At 37.3% G+C, this 16,880-nt stretch overlaps 1 protein-coding gene across 6 annotated transcripts in view; it reads right to left on the bottom strand.

Moving 5' to 3' along the window:
• Positions 1 to 1,356: 1,356 nt before the first annotated feature.
• SMOC2 (SPARC related modular calcium binding 2) overlaps positions 1,357 to 16,880 on the bottom strand; it is a 144,772-nt gene continuing 129,248 nt past the window's right edge. For 4 of the 6 annotated variants that reach the window (XM_070740388.1, XM_070740398.1, XM_070740361.1 and 1 more), the window contains exons 10-13: positions 13,395 to 13,497; positions 8,065 to 8,339; positions 7,080 to 7,123; positions 1,357 to 3,151 (exon numbers count right to left, since the gene is read on the bottom strand). In XM_070740388.1, coding sequence (XP_070596489.1) covers positions 3,128 to 3,151; positions 7,080 to 7,123; positions 8,065 to 8,339; positions 13,395 to 13,497 — 446 coding nt within the window. In that variant the 3' untranslated portion in view covers positions 1,357 to 3,127. The remainder of the gene's footprint in view (positions 3,152 to 7,079; positions 7,124 to 8,064; positions 8,340 to 13,394; positions 13,498 to 16,880) is intronic. The other 2 variants (XM_070740378.1, XM_070740405.1) reach the window with 1 other exon arrangement.

Below are 16,880 nucleotides of genomic sequence, written 5' to 3'. Positions count from 1 at the left end.
TGAAATATGTTGGGATTTTGTTATTTCCATTCCAGAGTACAGGTATACTGTGCCATCCACTGAACATATCATGGCCTTCCAATGTTAGTAGTCTTTCTTGTTTGAGTTCTATCCAATCTTTAATCCAAAGAAGAGTGGCTGTTTGGTAATAAATTTCAAAATCTGATAATCCCAGTCCTCCTTGTTTGGTTTTATTTTGTAACCATTTAATTTTTATTCTAGTTTTTTTGCCACTCCATATAAATTTAGAAATTATTCTGTTTAATTTGGTAAAAAAGTGGGGTTTTTTTATTTTATAGGTATCGTTTGAAAAATGGTAAAGGAATTTTGGTAAGATTGTCATTTTGATTGTTGATATTCTTCCTAAGAAAGAAATATGGAGTTTGTTCCAATCAATTAGTTTTTTCTCTACTTTTTTTGTTAGTACCTCATAGTTGTCTTCCTTCATACTACATTTTTTTGTTAATACAATACCCAGGTACGTAGCCTTCTTAACAATTTGTTTTTCCAGAAGTTTTTCTAATTTCTTATCTTGTTCATGATTCATATTTTTGGTTATAATTTTGTTTGTTCATTTTTAGTCCTGCCACACCACCGTATTCCTTTATCTCTTTCATTAAATGTTTCCCAGTCTCCATCGGATTTTCTAATATACAGACTAAATTGTCTACATATGCTTGTAATTTGAATTCTTGTCCTTTGATTTTCATCCTTGGATATCTGAGTTTGTCCTAATTTGATTTAACATTATCTCAATTGATAAAATATATAGTAATGGTGATAGTGGACATCATTGTCTTACTCCCTTTCCAATTTGGAATTGTTCAGTTAAGTCCCCATTAATCATGATTCTCGCATATTGATTGTAATAAATAGTTTCAATCATTATAATAAAATTGGAGCCAAATTTCATTTGTTTTATTAGTTCTTTCATAAATTCCCAACTCAAATTATCAAACGCTTTTTGTGCGTCTAAGAAGATAAGAGCCAATAATTTTTCCGGGTGTGTTTCATAAAATTCCAGTACATCTAAAATGGTCCTTGTGTTATACCTGATAAATCTACCTGGTAGAAGGCCATTCTGGTCTATGTGTATTATATGTGTGAAATTATTACTATAGTTCAGTTAATGGAAATCCAGTATTTGTCAATCTCTAATATATATTAAAATTGGTTACTTAGATGATTGTATCAAGTGTTTGACTATTCCATAAATTAGGTCTTCACTCTTTTTGTTTTTTGTTTTTTTAAAAAAAAACGTGTAATATTATGTGGAAACAGAATATGCGTCTATTGATCTGTTAAGAATCAAGTAAATTTATAAAGTTATATATGAGCCACAGACAACAAAAACACTTTTTGGAGCACACTATATTTTTAATGTAAACAGTTTAAATTCAAAGTTTAGCATTATAAAAAAAAGTATCAAACTCTAAGTGACAAAAGTTTTTTTTAACACATGAAATTCTTATGCATTCTGGTTATCTTGAACTTGTGCCCAAATGCCTGGATAAAAAAACTTTTTATATTTCTCAAATTGAATCTGAATAAAGTTGTCTAATCACACATTATTAGGCAATTATAAATGCATAAATACAAAATAGAGAACAAATCAGAACACAATAAAAACTATTCTACATATTATCAAGAAAAATTCTGTAAATGAATTGAAAAGAATATTGGTCATTGTTAACAATCATAGCTACCCTCTTAATTTTTTTAAATATATACAATCAGTTACTTTATCCATTTGGTCTCTCTGGCTAAAATCTGTCCAAAATCAAAAAAGTTAAGGTTTTCAAATTGATTCTTTCTCCTTTAAAAGCTTTTAGTATGAATTACATCTCTACAAATTTTTATTGTTTTAAGGCATTATAAAAATCCTACTTCCAGCAGATCAGAATGAAAGGTATGAAAACTTGTAAGATCATATCCCAGGTGGCAAGAAAGATGCCCCAAGGGAAAGTTTGGCCTAATTTCATCTCCTTACCATCACTTTATATGATTTGTACAATTTATAGGTTTAACTTCATAAAACCAGGGGCTTGTAAGTTTCATATCTTAGCAAATCTATGTGTAAGAAGCAGCAAAGACAGACAAACCTGTTTTAATGTCTTACCATTACACCGACAATGCTGAACAAAGGTGTCCTTTTACTGCCATTCTTCGACTTAACAGAATCAGCTCTGAGTGACAGAATGAACTTTCTTTCCCTTTAATGGTTGATTAAACCATCTCAAAACAAAATGATACAAACTAAAATAAACATATACTCCTGCCCTCTAGAAGCTATAGGAAATTCAAGGAGACAAAAGTGTGTATGTGTTTTTTTCAAACTAGTGTGGTTCAGTCTAGCTGTACAACTGTGTTTTTGAAAAAAGATATTCAACATCTCAACAAAAGCACCCTAAACTCTTTCTAAAATCTCTGTTCTTATATAAGGTGCATAAATCACCAACACTTTTTAATCTTTTATGTGGCCTTAAGAACATGCAATCTCAAACATAGATTACATAACTTTGTGAGCTCAGTAGACTTCAAATCACACTGGTTCAATATCAATGGTTACATAAAAATAAGAAATTCTACTGAAAATGTGTTTATGTGTATGTATGTGTATATATCAGCGGTGGGTTGCAAATATTTTTCCTACCGATTCGCATGCGTGACGCTTCTGCGCATGTGTAGAAGCATTGCGGGCAGGGGGCACAGCCGTCTGTCAGCCGTGCTACCAGTTCTAAGAACTGGTCTGAACCAGGAGCAACCTACGGCTGGTATATATGTATGCACACACAAACACACACACACATATACATACTATAAGGCTAGATTCTACAAGACAGAACATTATCTTTTTAGAACAGATTAAATGCAAACTTTTACATCTCCAAGACATAGATTTCAGACAACAAAAAGGCACATACATTGTATGTGGTAATTGTATAAAATAAGCTGTCACTACATTTTCACAGATTTTTTTTAAAAAAAACGTCTGTTTAAATATCTCATTTCTACAAAGTGAATTTACATTTAAAGTACAAAGTGCAAATACTATGGTTACTCTTTATTGACCTTTGGTGAGGGAATCTCCCACATGTCCGAGAGATTTGCCTTGGATATGCAGTGTTCAGCCTTGCTTCTTTGAGGATCGCTGCCAATGAAAATTTGAAAAACAGCATGTCATGTTGCATGCTACCATAGTATACACGATGACATTAAAATAAGGAAGAACAGCGTTAGTAATATTTTGAGACCAACGTATTGTCATTAAAACAGTATATTCCATAGTGCTAAATGTATCACAACAAGACCTTGTAATGATCAGCTATCAATTATCAAAGGTTTGCACTGCAAACAGTTATCTGTTTTTATCCTTTGTTTCAACAATTTATTTTATTTATTTACTTATTGGATTTGTATGCCGCCCCTCTCCGCAGACTCGGGGCGGCTAACAACAGCAATAAAACAGTATATAACAAAATCCAATACTAAAAACAGTTAAAAACCCATTATATAAAAACCAATCATACATACAGACATACCATGCATAAAATTGTAAAGGCCTAGGGGGAAAGAGTATCTCAATTCCTCCATGCCTGGCGGCAGAGGTGGGTTTTAAGCAGCTTTCGAAAGGCAAGGAGTAATAAAGTAATAAGTAATAAAGCTCTGAGGAGAACTGGTTTCTCTCCAGTTACTGTCATAATTGATAGAAAGTAAATCTGGTGGGTGTGGAAAAACTATTGCTTTGTTCTGAAGCTCTTAAAATTCATTTTTTCATTCTTTTTCTTTCTTTCTGTTTCTCTCTTCTTCTTTGTTTCTCTTTTCTCTTTCTTTCTTTTTTATTTCTCTTTCTCTCGCTCCCCCCTCTCTCTTTCTCTTCCCCCCTTCCCCGATCTATAGCTGCACCTATACACTGAGGGACTGACTCTCTTTGATTACATCTGCCAAGCCTTGCAGGTCTGGCAGAGAAATTATGCTGTGAGTCCCCAGGGAAACATTGTGATGCGAACCGGTGGCGAGGGTAAGTGGAACCCACCCCTGGCCGAACTACAACAGAGCAGAATAACATCGCCTAACAGCTATTCACTATCAAATCATACATGCAAACTCCATCTTCTAATAACAAAAGGTTGTCCCTCTTCACTCTTCCATTCAACTTCAGATGCCCTGGTTCCGATTTTGTGGAAACAGTGTAAGCAGGGAGAAACCCAATTTCATTGTCTTCTTGCTCCAGGGCAGTTGCCCTCCTCTATCCTCTAGCTCTTCTTCATAGGTTTCAGGATAACATTTTCCATTCACAGTACTATATCTGTGTGGATGAGGCCTACATTATTAGAGGGCCGCCCACAAAGTAATGCACCACATTTTTCCCCCTCAGCCTACAGTAATAGTACGAATGCAAAAGTTTGGATATACAGTGATCCCCCGATTATCGCGAGGGTTCCGTTCCAAGACCCCTCGTGATAATCGATTTTTCGGGATGTAGTGGTGCGGAAGTAAAAACACCATCTGCGCATGCGCGCCCCTTTTTCCATGGCTGCACATGCGCAGATGGTGGAGTTTGCGTGTGGGCAGCGGGGAAGACCCAGGGAAGGTTCCTTCGGCCGCCCAACAGCTGATCTGCTCCGCAGCGCGGCAGCAGCGAGGAGCCGAAGATGGGGTTTCCCCGTTGCCCAGGCAACGGGGAAACCCCATCTTCGGCTCCTCGCTGCTGCCGCGCTGCGGAGCAGATCAGCTGTTGGGCGGCCGAAGGAACCTTTCCTGGGTCTTCCAGCCGCCCAGGCAAAGGGGAAACCCCAAGATCACTTGCCGCTTGTCCGTTCACCCGCCCACCCGGCTGCTTGCTTGCCCATTCACCCGCCCGCCCGGCCGTTCCGCTTGCCCGTTCGCCCGCCCGCCCGGCTGCTCGCTTGCCCATTCACCTGCCCGCCCGGCCGCTCCACTTGCCCGTTCGCCCGCCCGCCCGGCTGCTCGCTTGCCCGTTCACCCGCCCGCCCGGCCGCTCCGCTTGCCCGTTCGCCCCCCCGCCCGCCCGGCTGCTCGCTTGCCCGTTCACCCGCCCTCCCGGCCGCTCCGCTTGCCCATTCACCCGCCCGCCCGGCTGCTCGCTTGCCGCTCGAGAGCAAGAGGGGGAGAGATAGAGAAAGAGAGAGAAGGAAAGAAAGAGATGAGAGAGGGAGGAAGAGAGTGTGAGAGAGGAAGAAGCAAGATAGAGAAAGAGAGAGAGAAAGAAAGATGAGAAAGGAAGGGAGTGACATCATCGGGTGGAAAAATCGCGATATAGCGTTTCGCAAAGATCGAGATCGTGAAACTCGGGGGATCACTGTACAGTGATCCCTCATTTTTCACGGGGGATGGATTCCAAGATTCCACCCATGAAAAATGAATTTCCGTGAAGTAGAGAAAATATATTTTTTAATGTATTTAACAAGTATTTGGACTTTTAAAACCCACCCTTTGCATTAAACAGTCATTCTGTAATGTTTCTCAGCTGGAACTGCATGTGATATCCTACCAATTTCTTTAATAGAGTAGAGTAGTACTGTAGAAGAATTTTATACATTTTTAATGGATTTAAAATTTTTAATGGATTTAAGCCCCCTTTGAAAACTCGTGAAATAGAAAATCTGTGAAAGATGAACCGCGAAGTAGTGAGGGATTACTTTACATTATTTGAATTGTCAGGAATGTGTGTGTAAATTTTGCATTTCTTTAGACAGCGTAGCTGCAGCAGTGTTTCAAAATGGCGTCTGTAAGTGATGTACGGTACAAGCAGTGTGTCATTGAATTTCTCACTGCAGAGAAAGAAACTGTTAGGAACATTCACAAACGTTTGTGTAGAGTTTATGGAGAATCTGCAATCGATAGAAGTACAGTTAGTCACTGGGCACAGAGAGTGAGGCCATTAGAGGTGATTTGCACAATGCAGAAATGGCTTTGTGACCAGAACAAGGAGTGGTACCAACAGGACATATATGTCTCGCTGGAGGAAAGCCATAGAATGGGATGGAGATTACGTGGGAAAATATGGAGTGTAAAAGAAGAATCATTCTTTCTTGAGTGTAAGTTTCATTGTGTTCAATAAATAATTGTTGAAGAAAAATGTGGTGCATTACTTTCTGGGCGACCCTGGTATCTCTCTCAGAAGTCAAATTATAGTAAAAGTATGATTGTTGAGATCTCCTGGGTCACACCACTTTACAATAGCAGCCATGGTACCTCAGGTATAAATGCTTTCCCATATCACCTTATGTGGAAAAGATTCCCCCTCCCTCTAGTCAATTACATTTTAGCATGGTCCTTTTTCATAAATGCTAGTTTACTGAATAACAGCCATTCAAACCATGACTTCTCACCTGCAGTCTGAAAGCATTTTAGACCACAACTCTATTGCTCCAATTTACCACTTCATAATGTGTGTATTGAGTCTTGGATCATTTATGGCCCATTCCCTAATGGAAACAGAGCTGATTGTTGTCTTTAAGGTAAGTAGTTCCTTTTTAAATGTTTCTTGCCAGGCAGATTCAATTCCAAAGCCTTCCTTTCAAGCCAGGGCTCTTCTAATGAAAGCCCCCTTTGGCATCTGTGAGGACCCTTTATGGCCTCCCATTGCTGTAGCAGTTAACTGCCAACAGATGGTTTGTACAGCTAGGGCCATTTCAAGGCTATCACTTCACAGGACAAGCTTTTAAAATAATTGCCAATGAGTCAGCAGAAATATTGGATCAAATAATTCTTTAAGAAAACGAGAGAAAAGATAGCGCTATTGCACTATATCCTTTACATGTTATCAGATGACCAGAAAGTTGGAGGAGGCCAGAGGGGAGAAAAATAAAGCCAGTTTTTGGATTTGAATGAAGAGTAAGTCATATGCTGGCAGCCACAACAATTACATAATCAAAATAAATGGTTGGAGCAGTTCCAAGTTCTACCAGAGTTAGGGTTTTCAGGTCACCTTGCTCAAAATGTAATAAATGTTTAGGGAATTAAATCAATGAGTGATGTAGAAAGGAGTGTTTCTGGATTCTTCCAAAGGTGTGAAAAACCTTTAATTCTCACCCCCCACTTATTATACACACCTGCCTGTTAGAAGGAGAACTTTCAGCATGTCTTCTGGGAACTGCTGAGGAGCAAAAGAGACAGGAAGTTATTTGAGAGTAAACAAAATTCTATGCAACAATTTAAACAGAACTACATGCTACAAATGTGATGATATTGCTTGTGGAGAAAGTCCTGATCATAGAGCAGCTCCTCCACTTAGTCACCAAAATCTCAGACTGAACTACAAACATCTTAAAGTTGCCAAAGACATTTTAAAAAAACCTGAAGTATGCAGTAAGGAATTCATAGAAACATAGAATATTGACGGCAGAAAAAGACCCCATGGTCCGTCTAGTCTGCCCTTATACTATTTCCTGTATTTTATCTTAGGATGGATACATGTTTATCCCGGACATGTTTAAATTCAGTTACTGTGGATTTACCAACCACGTCTGTCTACTACTCTTTCAGTAAAATAATATTTTCTCATGTTGCTTTTGATCTTTCCCCCAACTAACGTCAGATTGTGTCCCCTTGTTCTTGTGTTCATTTTCCTATTAAAAACACTTCCCTTCTGAACCTTATTTAACCCTTTAACATATTTAAATGTTTCTATCATGTCCCCCCTTTCCCTTCTGTCCTCCAGACTATACAGATTGAGTTCATTAAATCTTTCCTGATAAGTTTATGCTTAAGACCTTCCACCATTCTTGTAGCCCATCTTTGGATCTGTTCAATTTTATCAATATCTTTTTGTAGGTGAGGTCTCCAGAACTGAACACAGTATTCCAAATGTAGTCTCAACAGCTCTCTATGCAGCGGGATCACAATCTCCCTCTTCCTGCTTGTTATACCTCTAGCTATGCAGCCAAGCATTCTACTTGCTTTTCCTACCGCCTGACCACACTGTTCACCCATTTTGAGACTGTCAGAAATCACTACCCCTAAATCCTTCTCTTCTGAAGTTTTTGCTAACACTGAACTTCCAATACAAATTCCACTTCCAATAAAAATTCCACTTACTATGACGTTTCTTTGTGTCTGATTTATTGTCTTCTTTTGTTACACCCAGACAACCCATTAGTTCTGTAACGGTCAAAGATTTGTCATTGTTCACATCACAGTATTCCACAAACTTTTTCACACATTTTTTGGGCTTGGATTTTTTCCTCAAGAATTTCTTAAAAGGTTTGATTTCTTTTTTGCCGATGTCGCCACTAGTATTTTTATCCAGTTGCTTAAAATACCAATGAACAACTCTTTCCTCCAAGGTATGGTTTGGATTTGGTTCTGAAAGCCTACAAAAGAAAGAGTTCATTAATTGGTTAAATGATGAAAAGGGTAGAATAACTTTTGGGAAAGTAGAATTTAGGACAAAACTGATTTTAACTTTATTTATATTTAAATTCAGTTCAATGGATATACATATGTGTGTGCACATATTAGTGTGACTTCAGGTGAGGATTGACTTCTGGTGGCTGCCTAGACAAGTTACTGTACTTTTCTTGGCATCGTTTTTGAGAATGTGTTTTGTAATTTTTTTTGGTAAAGTAGAGCACAACCTACTTCTTGATAAGCTAGAAAAAAGTGGAATATATGGCATCACCATCAGTTGGATTTGTAAATGCAAACTGTACTTAATGAGCAGTCCTTAATGGTGCTACATCTACATGGAAGAACGTAAGCAGTGGAGTACCACAAGGTTCCGTCTTAGGCACAGTAGTCTACAACATCTTCATAAACAGATGAAGGAATAGCAGGGGAACTTATCAAATTTTCAGATGATACTAAGCAGGCAGGAATAGCCAACACTCTAAATGATAGACTCAAGATCCAGATGGATCTTGACAGATTTAACCCTGGGCCCTATCTAACAAAATAAAATTCAGTGTAGAGAAAAATAAAGTCTTACACTTAAGCAAGAATAACCAAAAGAACATATACAAATGAGGTTTAATAGCAGTAACTGTGAGAGGCATTTTGGAATCCTAGAGGGCAATCAATTAAGCATAAGCCAATAAGGCAGAAGCCAAAAAAGCCAATGAAATCCTATGTTGAATGAAATCCTATGTTGCATTAACAGAGGGATTGAGTCAAGATCACATGAGGTATTAGTAATGCTCTATAAAGCCTTATAATATACCTACAAATCTAGAAAACACCTGAAATACTTCATCCAGTTTTGGCCACTATACTATAAAAAAAGAAACTCTAGAGAGAGTACAGAGAATAGTAACAAATATTATTAGTGGCAGTGGTGGGTTGCTGTCAGTTCAGACTGGTTTGCTCTTACTGGTAGCGGAAATTTGTCCCTGCTTGCCGAACCAGTAGCGATGGCCAGCTAGTCATGTCCCTGGACCAGTCCTCCATCCTGAAATGGCTAGTAAAAAATCTTCTGCGCATGCAATGCGAACCGGTAGTAAAGGTAAGTAGAACCCACCCCTGATTAGGGACCTGGAGGCTAAAACATATGAAGAACGGTTACAGGAACTGGGCATGGTTACTCTAGAGATGAGAAGAACCAGGATAGACATGATAGCAGTGTTCCAATATTTGAGGGGCTGCCACAGAAAGGAATGAGGTCAAGCTATTTTTCAAAGCACCTGAAGGCCAGACAAGGAACAATGGATGGAAACTGATCAAGGAGAGATTAAATTTAGAAATAAGGAGAAATTTTTGGACAAAATAATCAACTAATGGAACGGCTTGCCTTCAGAAGTTGTGCATGCTTCATCACTGGAGGCTTTCAAGAAGAGACCAGACTGCTATTTGTCAGAAATGGTGTAGGGCAGGACTAGATAACCTATAAGGACTTGATGACCTACAAGATCCCTTCCAACTCTGTTATTCTGTTATTCTGTCATTGCCTACTTACTTACTTACTGAGAAAGAGGGACCTGCTCAAGGTCTCCAAGACAGTTTCATGCCTAAAATGGGACTTGAGTGCATGGTTTCTTGGTTTCTAGCCTGGTACCTAAACTTCTACCCTAAATTAGCTTTTCTAATTAAACATGACTGCTTGTATTTTGAACATTTTTTCTTTTGGTCAATTCAGAACAATATTTTTACAATAGCTTCTGGAGGTCTCTGGGTCTCGCCCAAAGCTTTGGGGAGAATGACCTGAAACCTCAATTTCTGTGCATCTAGTTTAAGTCTTTAAGAGCTGTGCTACATTCCTCTTCATTACTGTCTCATGCCAAGAGGTAATACACAATAAAATATGTACAACAATCTTGTTGCATGGGAAAATCAATGAACTGTAGAAAAACGTCTTTGCAGATGAGGTTGTCCACCATTTGTCTTCTCTCCCATAAACTCTTGAATGACTGGCATGGAAAAAAGATGGGAAATCTCAAGTTAATTTCTCTTCAAAATATTTTAAAAGGTGTATTACTTCTTTTATGCCTACACTTTCTTCAGTTCTATATAATTTTTTGCACTCAGTAGGACTAATTATAGAATACATGTGCAGAATTAAACATTTAATGTTATTAAACAAGTTATCACATGCATCAGTACATCTAATTTCCATATTATAGGCATGTTCTGAATAAAAAGTATTTTCATTGTCTCTGCTTTTTTAGATCACATTTGCCAGTCACTGCAACCTAGGTCTCAATTCTGGGGGGTGGGGTGGGGGGTTAGTCTAAAACACAAATGTATTGTACTATAAATAACTAAATGAGAATTGTGTATTTTAAATTCATTTGTTTCAAGACATTTTCATTGGGAAATAAGAGTATGAATTCAATTTAAATAAGCTAGTTTTGTAAATATTTTACCTTTACTGGTAAAATATTTCTTCCTCCCTTCCTTCTTAAATCAAATTTAGTTTTTTTAAAACAGTGAAAGATAAACTATATTAACAGAAAAACATAAAGTACAGTAGTTGTTATACAATAAAAAACTTGCATATATTACAGTGATTAAAATAAACTAATAAAAATATTAAGAACCTAATAATAACATAATAATAAATAACCTAAAAATATTAAGAACCTAATAATAACCTAATAAATAAAAAATAAAAATAATCCACATTATCAATTTAGTATCAGTATGGAAATATTTGTCTTTAGGTTTCCTACTGAATCAAGATGAAATAAAAACAGATTGTTCCATTTCCCATCCATTTTTTAATAAAAAGACTTTTCAAAAACACATAACTTATACATTATCTTGAATCTTTTCCTTAATATCATGGGGCTGTTTATTGCTAATTGCTTAAGATTATCATAAAGCTTTTCATAAGTAAAGGTATAGTAAAATCTATAGTGAAGTTTAACATCACATTTACATCTTTAACTGATACAACTTTTTGACAATAATATTTTAACATATGTTATGATATGAAATCAAAACAAAGCTATGGCTGGACAAAACCAATTCATATTCATTGCTAGAAATTTTAGTAAAAATTCTAATAATGCCAGCGCAAAATTATGACTTGTAACTTTTTAAAAATGGCTTTGAGGAAAATATTTTCTTTATGCTTCTTAAAACCTGGACCCACTAATTCTCATGTCTGAATATTTCATTTCTTTACTCTATAATTTATACAATTTTTCATTCCAAATGAAATTGAATTGTTCATTTCACTTTGTCCATTGCAACTTTTAAGGTTCTTAACATTCCAGGTATTAATGGGGCTACTACAATATCTGGAATGTACTGTTTTGGCACTATACCCCCCCACCCCCCCCCAATAAACCTACTAGGAATCCCAATGGTTTACAATAACAACAAAAACTCTAAAAACACAATTAAAACTGAAATAATGCCCAAAATCCAAATTTATAACACAAACAACAGATGTCATCCCCTTACCCCTCCCTAAACTCAGTTTTACCAATCTCCAGAAAGCCTTCAGGATGGACACTAACTTAGCCTCCAAGTAGGGGACTTTCAAAGTATAGGGCTGCCACAGAAATGCATACATCTTCATGTAAAAATATTTGAGTTTGGTTTTTCTCTAACCACTCTAGTTTCAACAACTTAACTTTTAAAAGTTTTTTTGTTATTTGACAGTTGGCAGGCAGAAAGTTAAATGCAAATTTAATTTTGTTTAAGACTTAAACTCATAATTAGTTATGTCAGTGAGTTTGTTTTATGCTGATGAATTCTGGATCTTACATAGAAATCATGGCCACCCTTCTACAAAACACACTGAGATGTACTAGTAGACTCAAAATTGTCTTCTTAGCCACCACTCTTCCAGAGTAGAGTCTGGGATCTTTAATTTCCACAGTCCTACGGCCCAGACCCAACTAAGAGTACTTCCCATCCAATCTAGTCAAAACTGAGTTAGGTACAAGCAGATTAAGTTTCTTTTCTTTCAAAGTAATTTTCATTGGGAATGCTCTGCTAAATTTTATTTTTATTGTTGACATTTCTATACCATTCTATTCCAAATAGGTTTGAACAGTATACAACAACAGAATAAAAACAGCAGGAACTCCTGGTAAGGATGAGGATGGTGCACCAGTAAGGAAAGTTGCACTACACACACAGCTTCTGTTCTCCTATGTGTGCACATGTGTGTCCCAGTGCGTTTTTGCTTGTGCGCATGCACAGGAAGCAAAATCATGTGAGGGAATGGACACGCATGTGAGATTTGGTTGGTTTTTGCTTCTGCGCATGCGCGAAAGTTAAAAAAGTCGCTGAAATTTCATGCACACATCCTATAACATGCACAGAAATAAAAACACGCTAGTACAGGGGTAGGCAAAGTTGGGCTTTCTATGACAGGTGGACTTCAACTCCCAGAATTCCTGAGCTAGCATGATTGGCTCAGGAATTCTGGGAGATGAAGTCCACAAGTCATAGAAGGGCCAACTTTGACTAACCCTGGAGTAGGAGAACAGTAGCTGCCTGTGGATTGCACCAGAAACAGTGGTAATGGGACTCCGCCCTGGCACCCCCACCCAAATAATATAAACTATACAATCTCTTGAATACTTTATATTCAAGTTTACAGTATCAAAAAGAAATAATATCCATTGACCATCACTTAGATAGAACAAATTGGTACTATTATTTTATCTATGATAGATGAAATGTATATTGTAGAAACAGGAAATGTTATTGTGTAAAATGCAGTTCTTATTGTAAAAGATTTATTTAATTTATTTAATTTCCTAATTTTGGTTATTGTACCAATATTTTTCAGCCATTTCAAGTGAATTGTCAGTGAATGTTCAAAAGATAAGAGTCCTGAAATCAGCAAGGGAATGCTGATAAACACCACAGAACCAGTGAGAGAAGTGAAAACAGTTTGCCCAACAGCAAAATCCCGCACAGGTTTTACAAAAAGGAGGAAACATATCCACTCCTTTTGAGAAAGAAGAACCCACCTGCTGGAAGACACTCCAGGATCAGAAACAGCATGCACCATATCTGTGGAAAGTGCATCTAGAACACTGGTCAGAAATTCATTCTTTTTTGCACCAGGACATCCTAAAATGGAAAAAAAAAAATCTATCCTTTATTGTTTGCATTATTTTAGTTTGCTTTATTGGAGAACTGCAATTGAGTTGGAAAAGGGATATGATGGAGTTGCATTTTAGGATTGCTCTAAATCTGACCTTGGGTGAATCATCTAAGGTTCAGAGAACTTCCATAGAACAGAGAAGTAGTTCGTAATTTTACAAAATGAAGCTGCTCAAGTTATTGAAGTTATAATAACAATAGCACTTAGACTTACATACCGCTTCACAGTACTTTACAGCCCTCTCTAAGCAATTTACAGAGTCAGCATACCTTGCCCCCAACAGTCTGGCTCCTCATTTTACCCACGTCAAAAGGATGGAAGGCTGAGTCAATCTTGAGCCTGGTGAGATTTGAACTGGTGAACTACAGCCAGCAGTCAGCTGAAGCAGTTGCAGTACCGCACTCTAATCACTGCGCCACCAATAATGTTGCCAAAGGTAATTTTTACTGAGTGTAATAGAAATTTTATATAATTTCTTACATTGGTATGATATTGATAACACAACAAAGATATGTTTTGTGTAATCTCAACTCAATTTCCATAAAGATAAATTATCATATTCTGTTTGCTCAAGAACTCCATCTGTTCCTTTTTAATTCCAGAGTAGTTTGTCCTTCAAATGCTTCAGTCTATAGATAACATCTGGAGTTTCTCCCATCATCTCTTTTTCTTTTATTTTAACAACCCCCCCCCCCCGTTTATTTTCTTCCATCTGAGTTTTTCTGCTGAAAAGAGAAATTATCACTATGTGAGAGACTTTTGTGTTTCCGTGTACAAAAGGGATTTGTGAGAGTATGTGGTTGGAATATGCATGTGGAGAATCAATTGAATTTATAAAAGAATTTTTTTCCAGGAGTTAATTAGAAGTTGTCAATTTCATCACTACTAACCCATTTCTTCTTCTATTCTGCATTTTTCTTTTCAGTATGGATTTTAACTGGCATTTACATACTTATAAATGCAAATAAGAGTGTATGTTTGCATATGTGTAAGTAAAACAAATGCTTATTGACTAAAAGAAAAATTTCCTAGATAGGATTTTAGACAGAGTTGGTGACCCAGGTTGAACAAGGAAAGAATAATTTTGTATTTCCAGTCTTGTTGGGTAGGATTGTGTATTTCAAAACTATCTTCTTTTCAAGAAAATGTGATGCTTTTATTTTGTGCAATTTTTAAACTCATTCAGGTTTCAAAAATAGAAATATTTAGAAAATAATCTACAATAAATTATTTTATCAGTAATAAAACCTCTCTATAAACCTACATACTGAAAACCATACAGCAGCTAAAGCCAACAAGGAGGAAAATGAAACATAAGACAGCATACATTTAATCAAAAGTTATCATAACTTTGGGCAGATGCATGCATGCCGTTACCTCTTCAAACTATTGCCAAAGGCAAAGCATAAATATTTCAAACTGGGTCTGCCTGGCTGCTTACAACAATAAATTGCAGTATGTTGCTTATTTACTGAAATATGCATTGACACCATTTAGAATAGGGCCAAAAAGATATTGATATTTTTCGTAAAATGTAATTTTGTGAAAACTCTGGGGGAGCACACTTCTCTAACACCAGGGTTATAGGATCTGAGAGGTCCAACCAGGTGAATTCAGAAGGAAATGAGAGAATTAAAAGCCTGGGTACTACAACCTGACATTTTATTTTTGAAAGCAGGGCCATCTAAGAACTACAAATGGTTGGGTTACAGTTGAGCTCTCAAAATCTATCACTGAGATCTCTGAACAGACAGCATGTCTGACGCCGAATGTTCCCTCTCTACAAGAGGAACTTGGCATTGCCAGGGGTGGGTTGAGGTTTCCTGGCAAATCAGACAGAGTTGGCCAATTCTGCCAAACTCCCTAGGGACAGGATCGGCCTGGAGCTAAATCAGCACAAGTCACCGCTTAATTCACTGAGTCTAATCCATAGCCTAATCCTTGCTTTTCATTAATCTTTCTTGCAGCTCATGTAGTAGATAACTTGTAAAATATAGTTCAGACACTTCTCGACTTTTGTGGGTTTGATACTCCTATGATATATTCTAACAGCAAAATTGCCAGTCTGTTCCATTATAGGCAGTTAGCTTTCACAATTACGGAAAATTCATGCCCATAATTAGCGAATTGATATTTTGCACTAGAGTGCTACAGTAAGTAAAACAAAATATTTAACTTATTTATTGTTGTGGTTCAGCCTGGGACCCCTCCGGGAATGGCTGATTTGCTGTCGGCTTCCAGCTCAGAGGGAGAGGCTGAGGACCAGGAGGTGCAGACTGACGAGGAAGCGGAATCCCAGGCTGAAGAAGAAGGACAGCCAGAGTTCCACCAGGGGGAGCTCTCCCCAGCAAGCAGCCTGGATTCCCTGGGGGAAGATGCTCATGACATCATAGATATGCGACAAAGGAGAGCTAATCAGAGACGAACTCAATTGGCTAGGTATTTCCAGCATTAGAGGTCACAGCTGGGTTTGGGTGTGGTGCTTGGGAAAGGATAAAAGGCGGCCCCACCCTTCCTGGCTTGTGGAGTTTTATCTTGGAGATTCGTGAGACCTGTCTGTGAACTTTGGTGGCTACAATCCTGGTTTGTGCCTTGGACTATTGAAACCTTGGGGGGGTGTGCCAGCAAGAAGCTTGTGAAATTGACTGGACATCAGGACCCTGTTGTAACGTATTGTAACCTGTCTGCTGTGAAGACAGGTTTTCCTTTGTGCTTATTTTTTCCTGCTATAAAATACTTTTGGATTTTACCAGAGTGTCTGGCTGTTTTTTCAGTGGGTGTGGAGGTCTGGGAAAACCCAGACAGAACATTTATAAAGTTTATTATCCAAACAGTTTATGTCTTTCTCATCTGAATTTCTTATGTTTCTCCATAGGGATGCAGATAGTCCCTTATACCTGTCTGGTCTAATCTTAGAGTTTGCAGTAAAATACATTATTAAAATAAATACCGTAGATGAACTGGTAGGATTGACATTCATATGAATCTCAATATATGGTAGCAAGTTATTAATTATTACCCAATTGTTCTACCAACAATTGGGAAAGCATGTCAGTCATATTTAACAAAAATATTTGTGGCTTAGAAGGTAAAAGCACTGTCTATAACAAGGCAAGCAGCCCAAGTTCAATTCCTAGAAGGGTGTGGCTAGCTGATGAGAAAAAACACTAAAAATACCCACTAAATTGCTTGAAATAGATCTATACTAGTTTCCCTTCATTTATCAGTTATAGTCTCCCTTTATCAGTTCTTTGTAAGTTTGAAATATATGTACATATATTATTATTATTATTTATTATTATTTATTCGATTTGTATGCCGCTCCTCTCCGAAGACTATTATTTATATA

The sequence above is a fragment of the Erythrolamprus reginae genome, chromosome 1 (assembly GCF_031021105.1).
Source record: "Erythrolamprus reginae isolate rEryReg1 chromosome 1, rEryReg1.hap1, whole genome shotgun sequence".
Classification (NCBI taxonomy): Eukaryota; Metazoa; Chordata; class Lepidosauria; order Squamata; family Dipsadidae; genus Erythrolamprus; species Erythrolamprus reginae.
The sequence above is the reverse complement of the archived record's forward strand: the minus strand, read 5'-3'. Positions and strand labels throughout refer to the sequence as shown.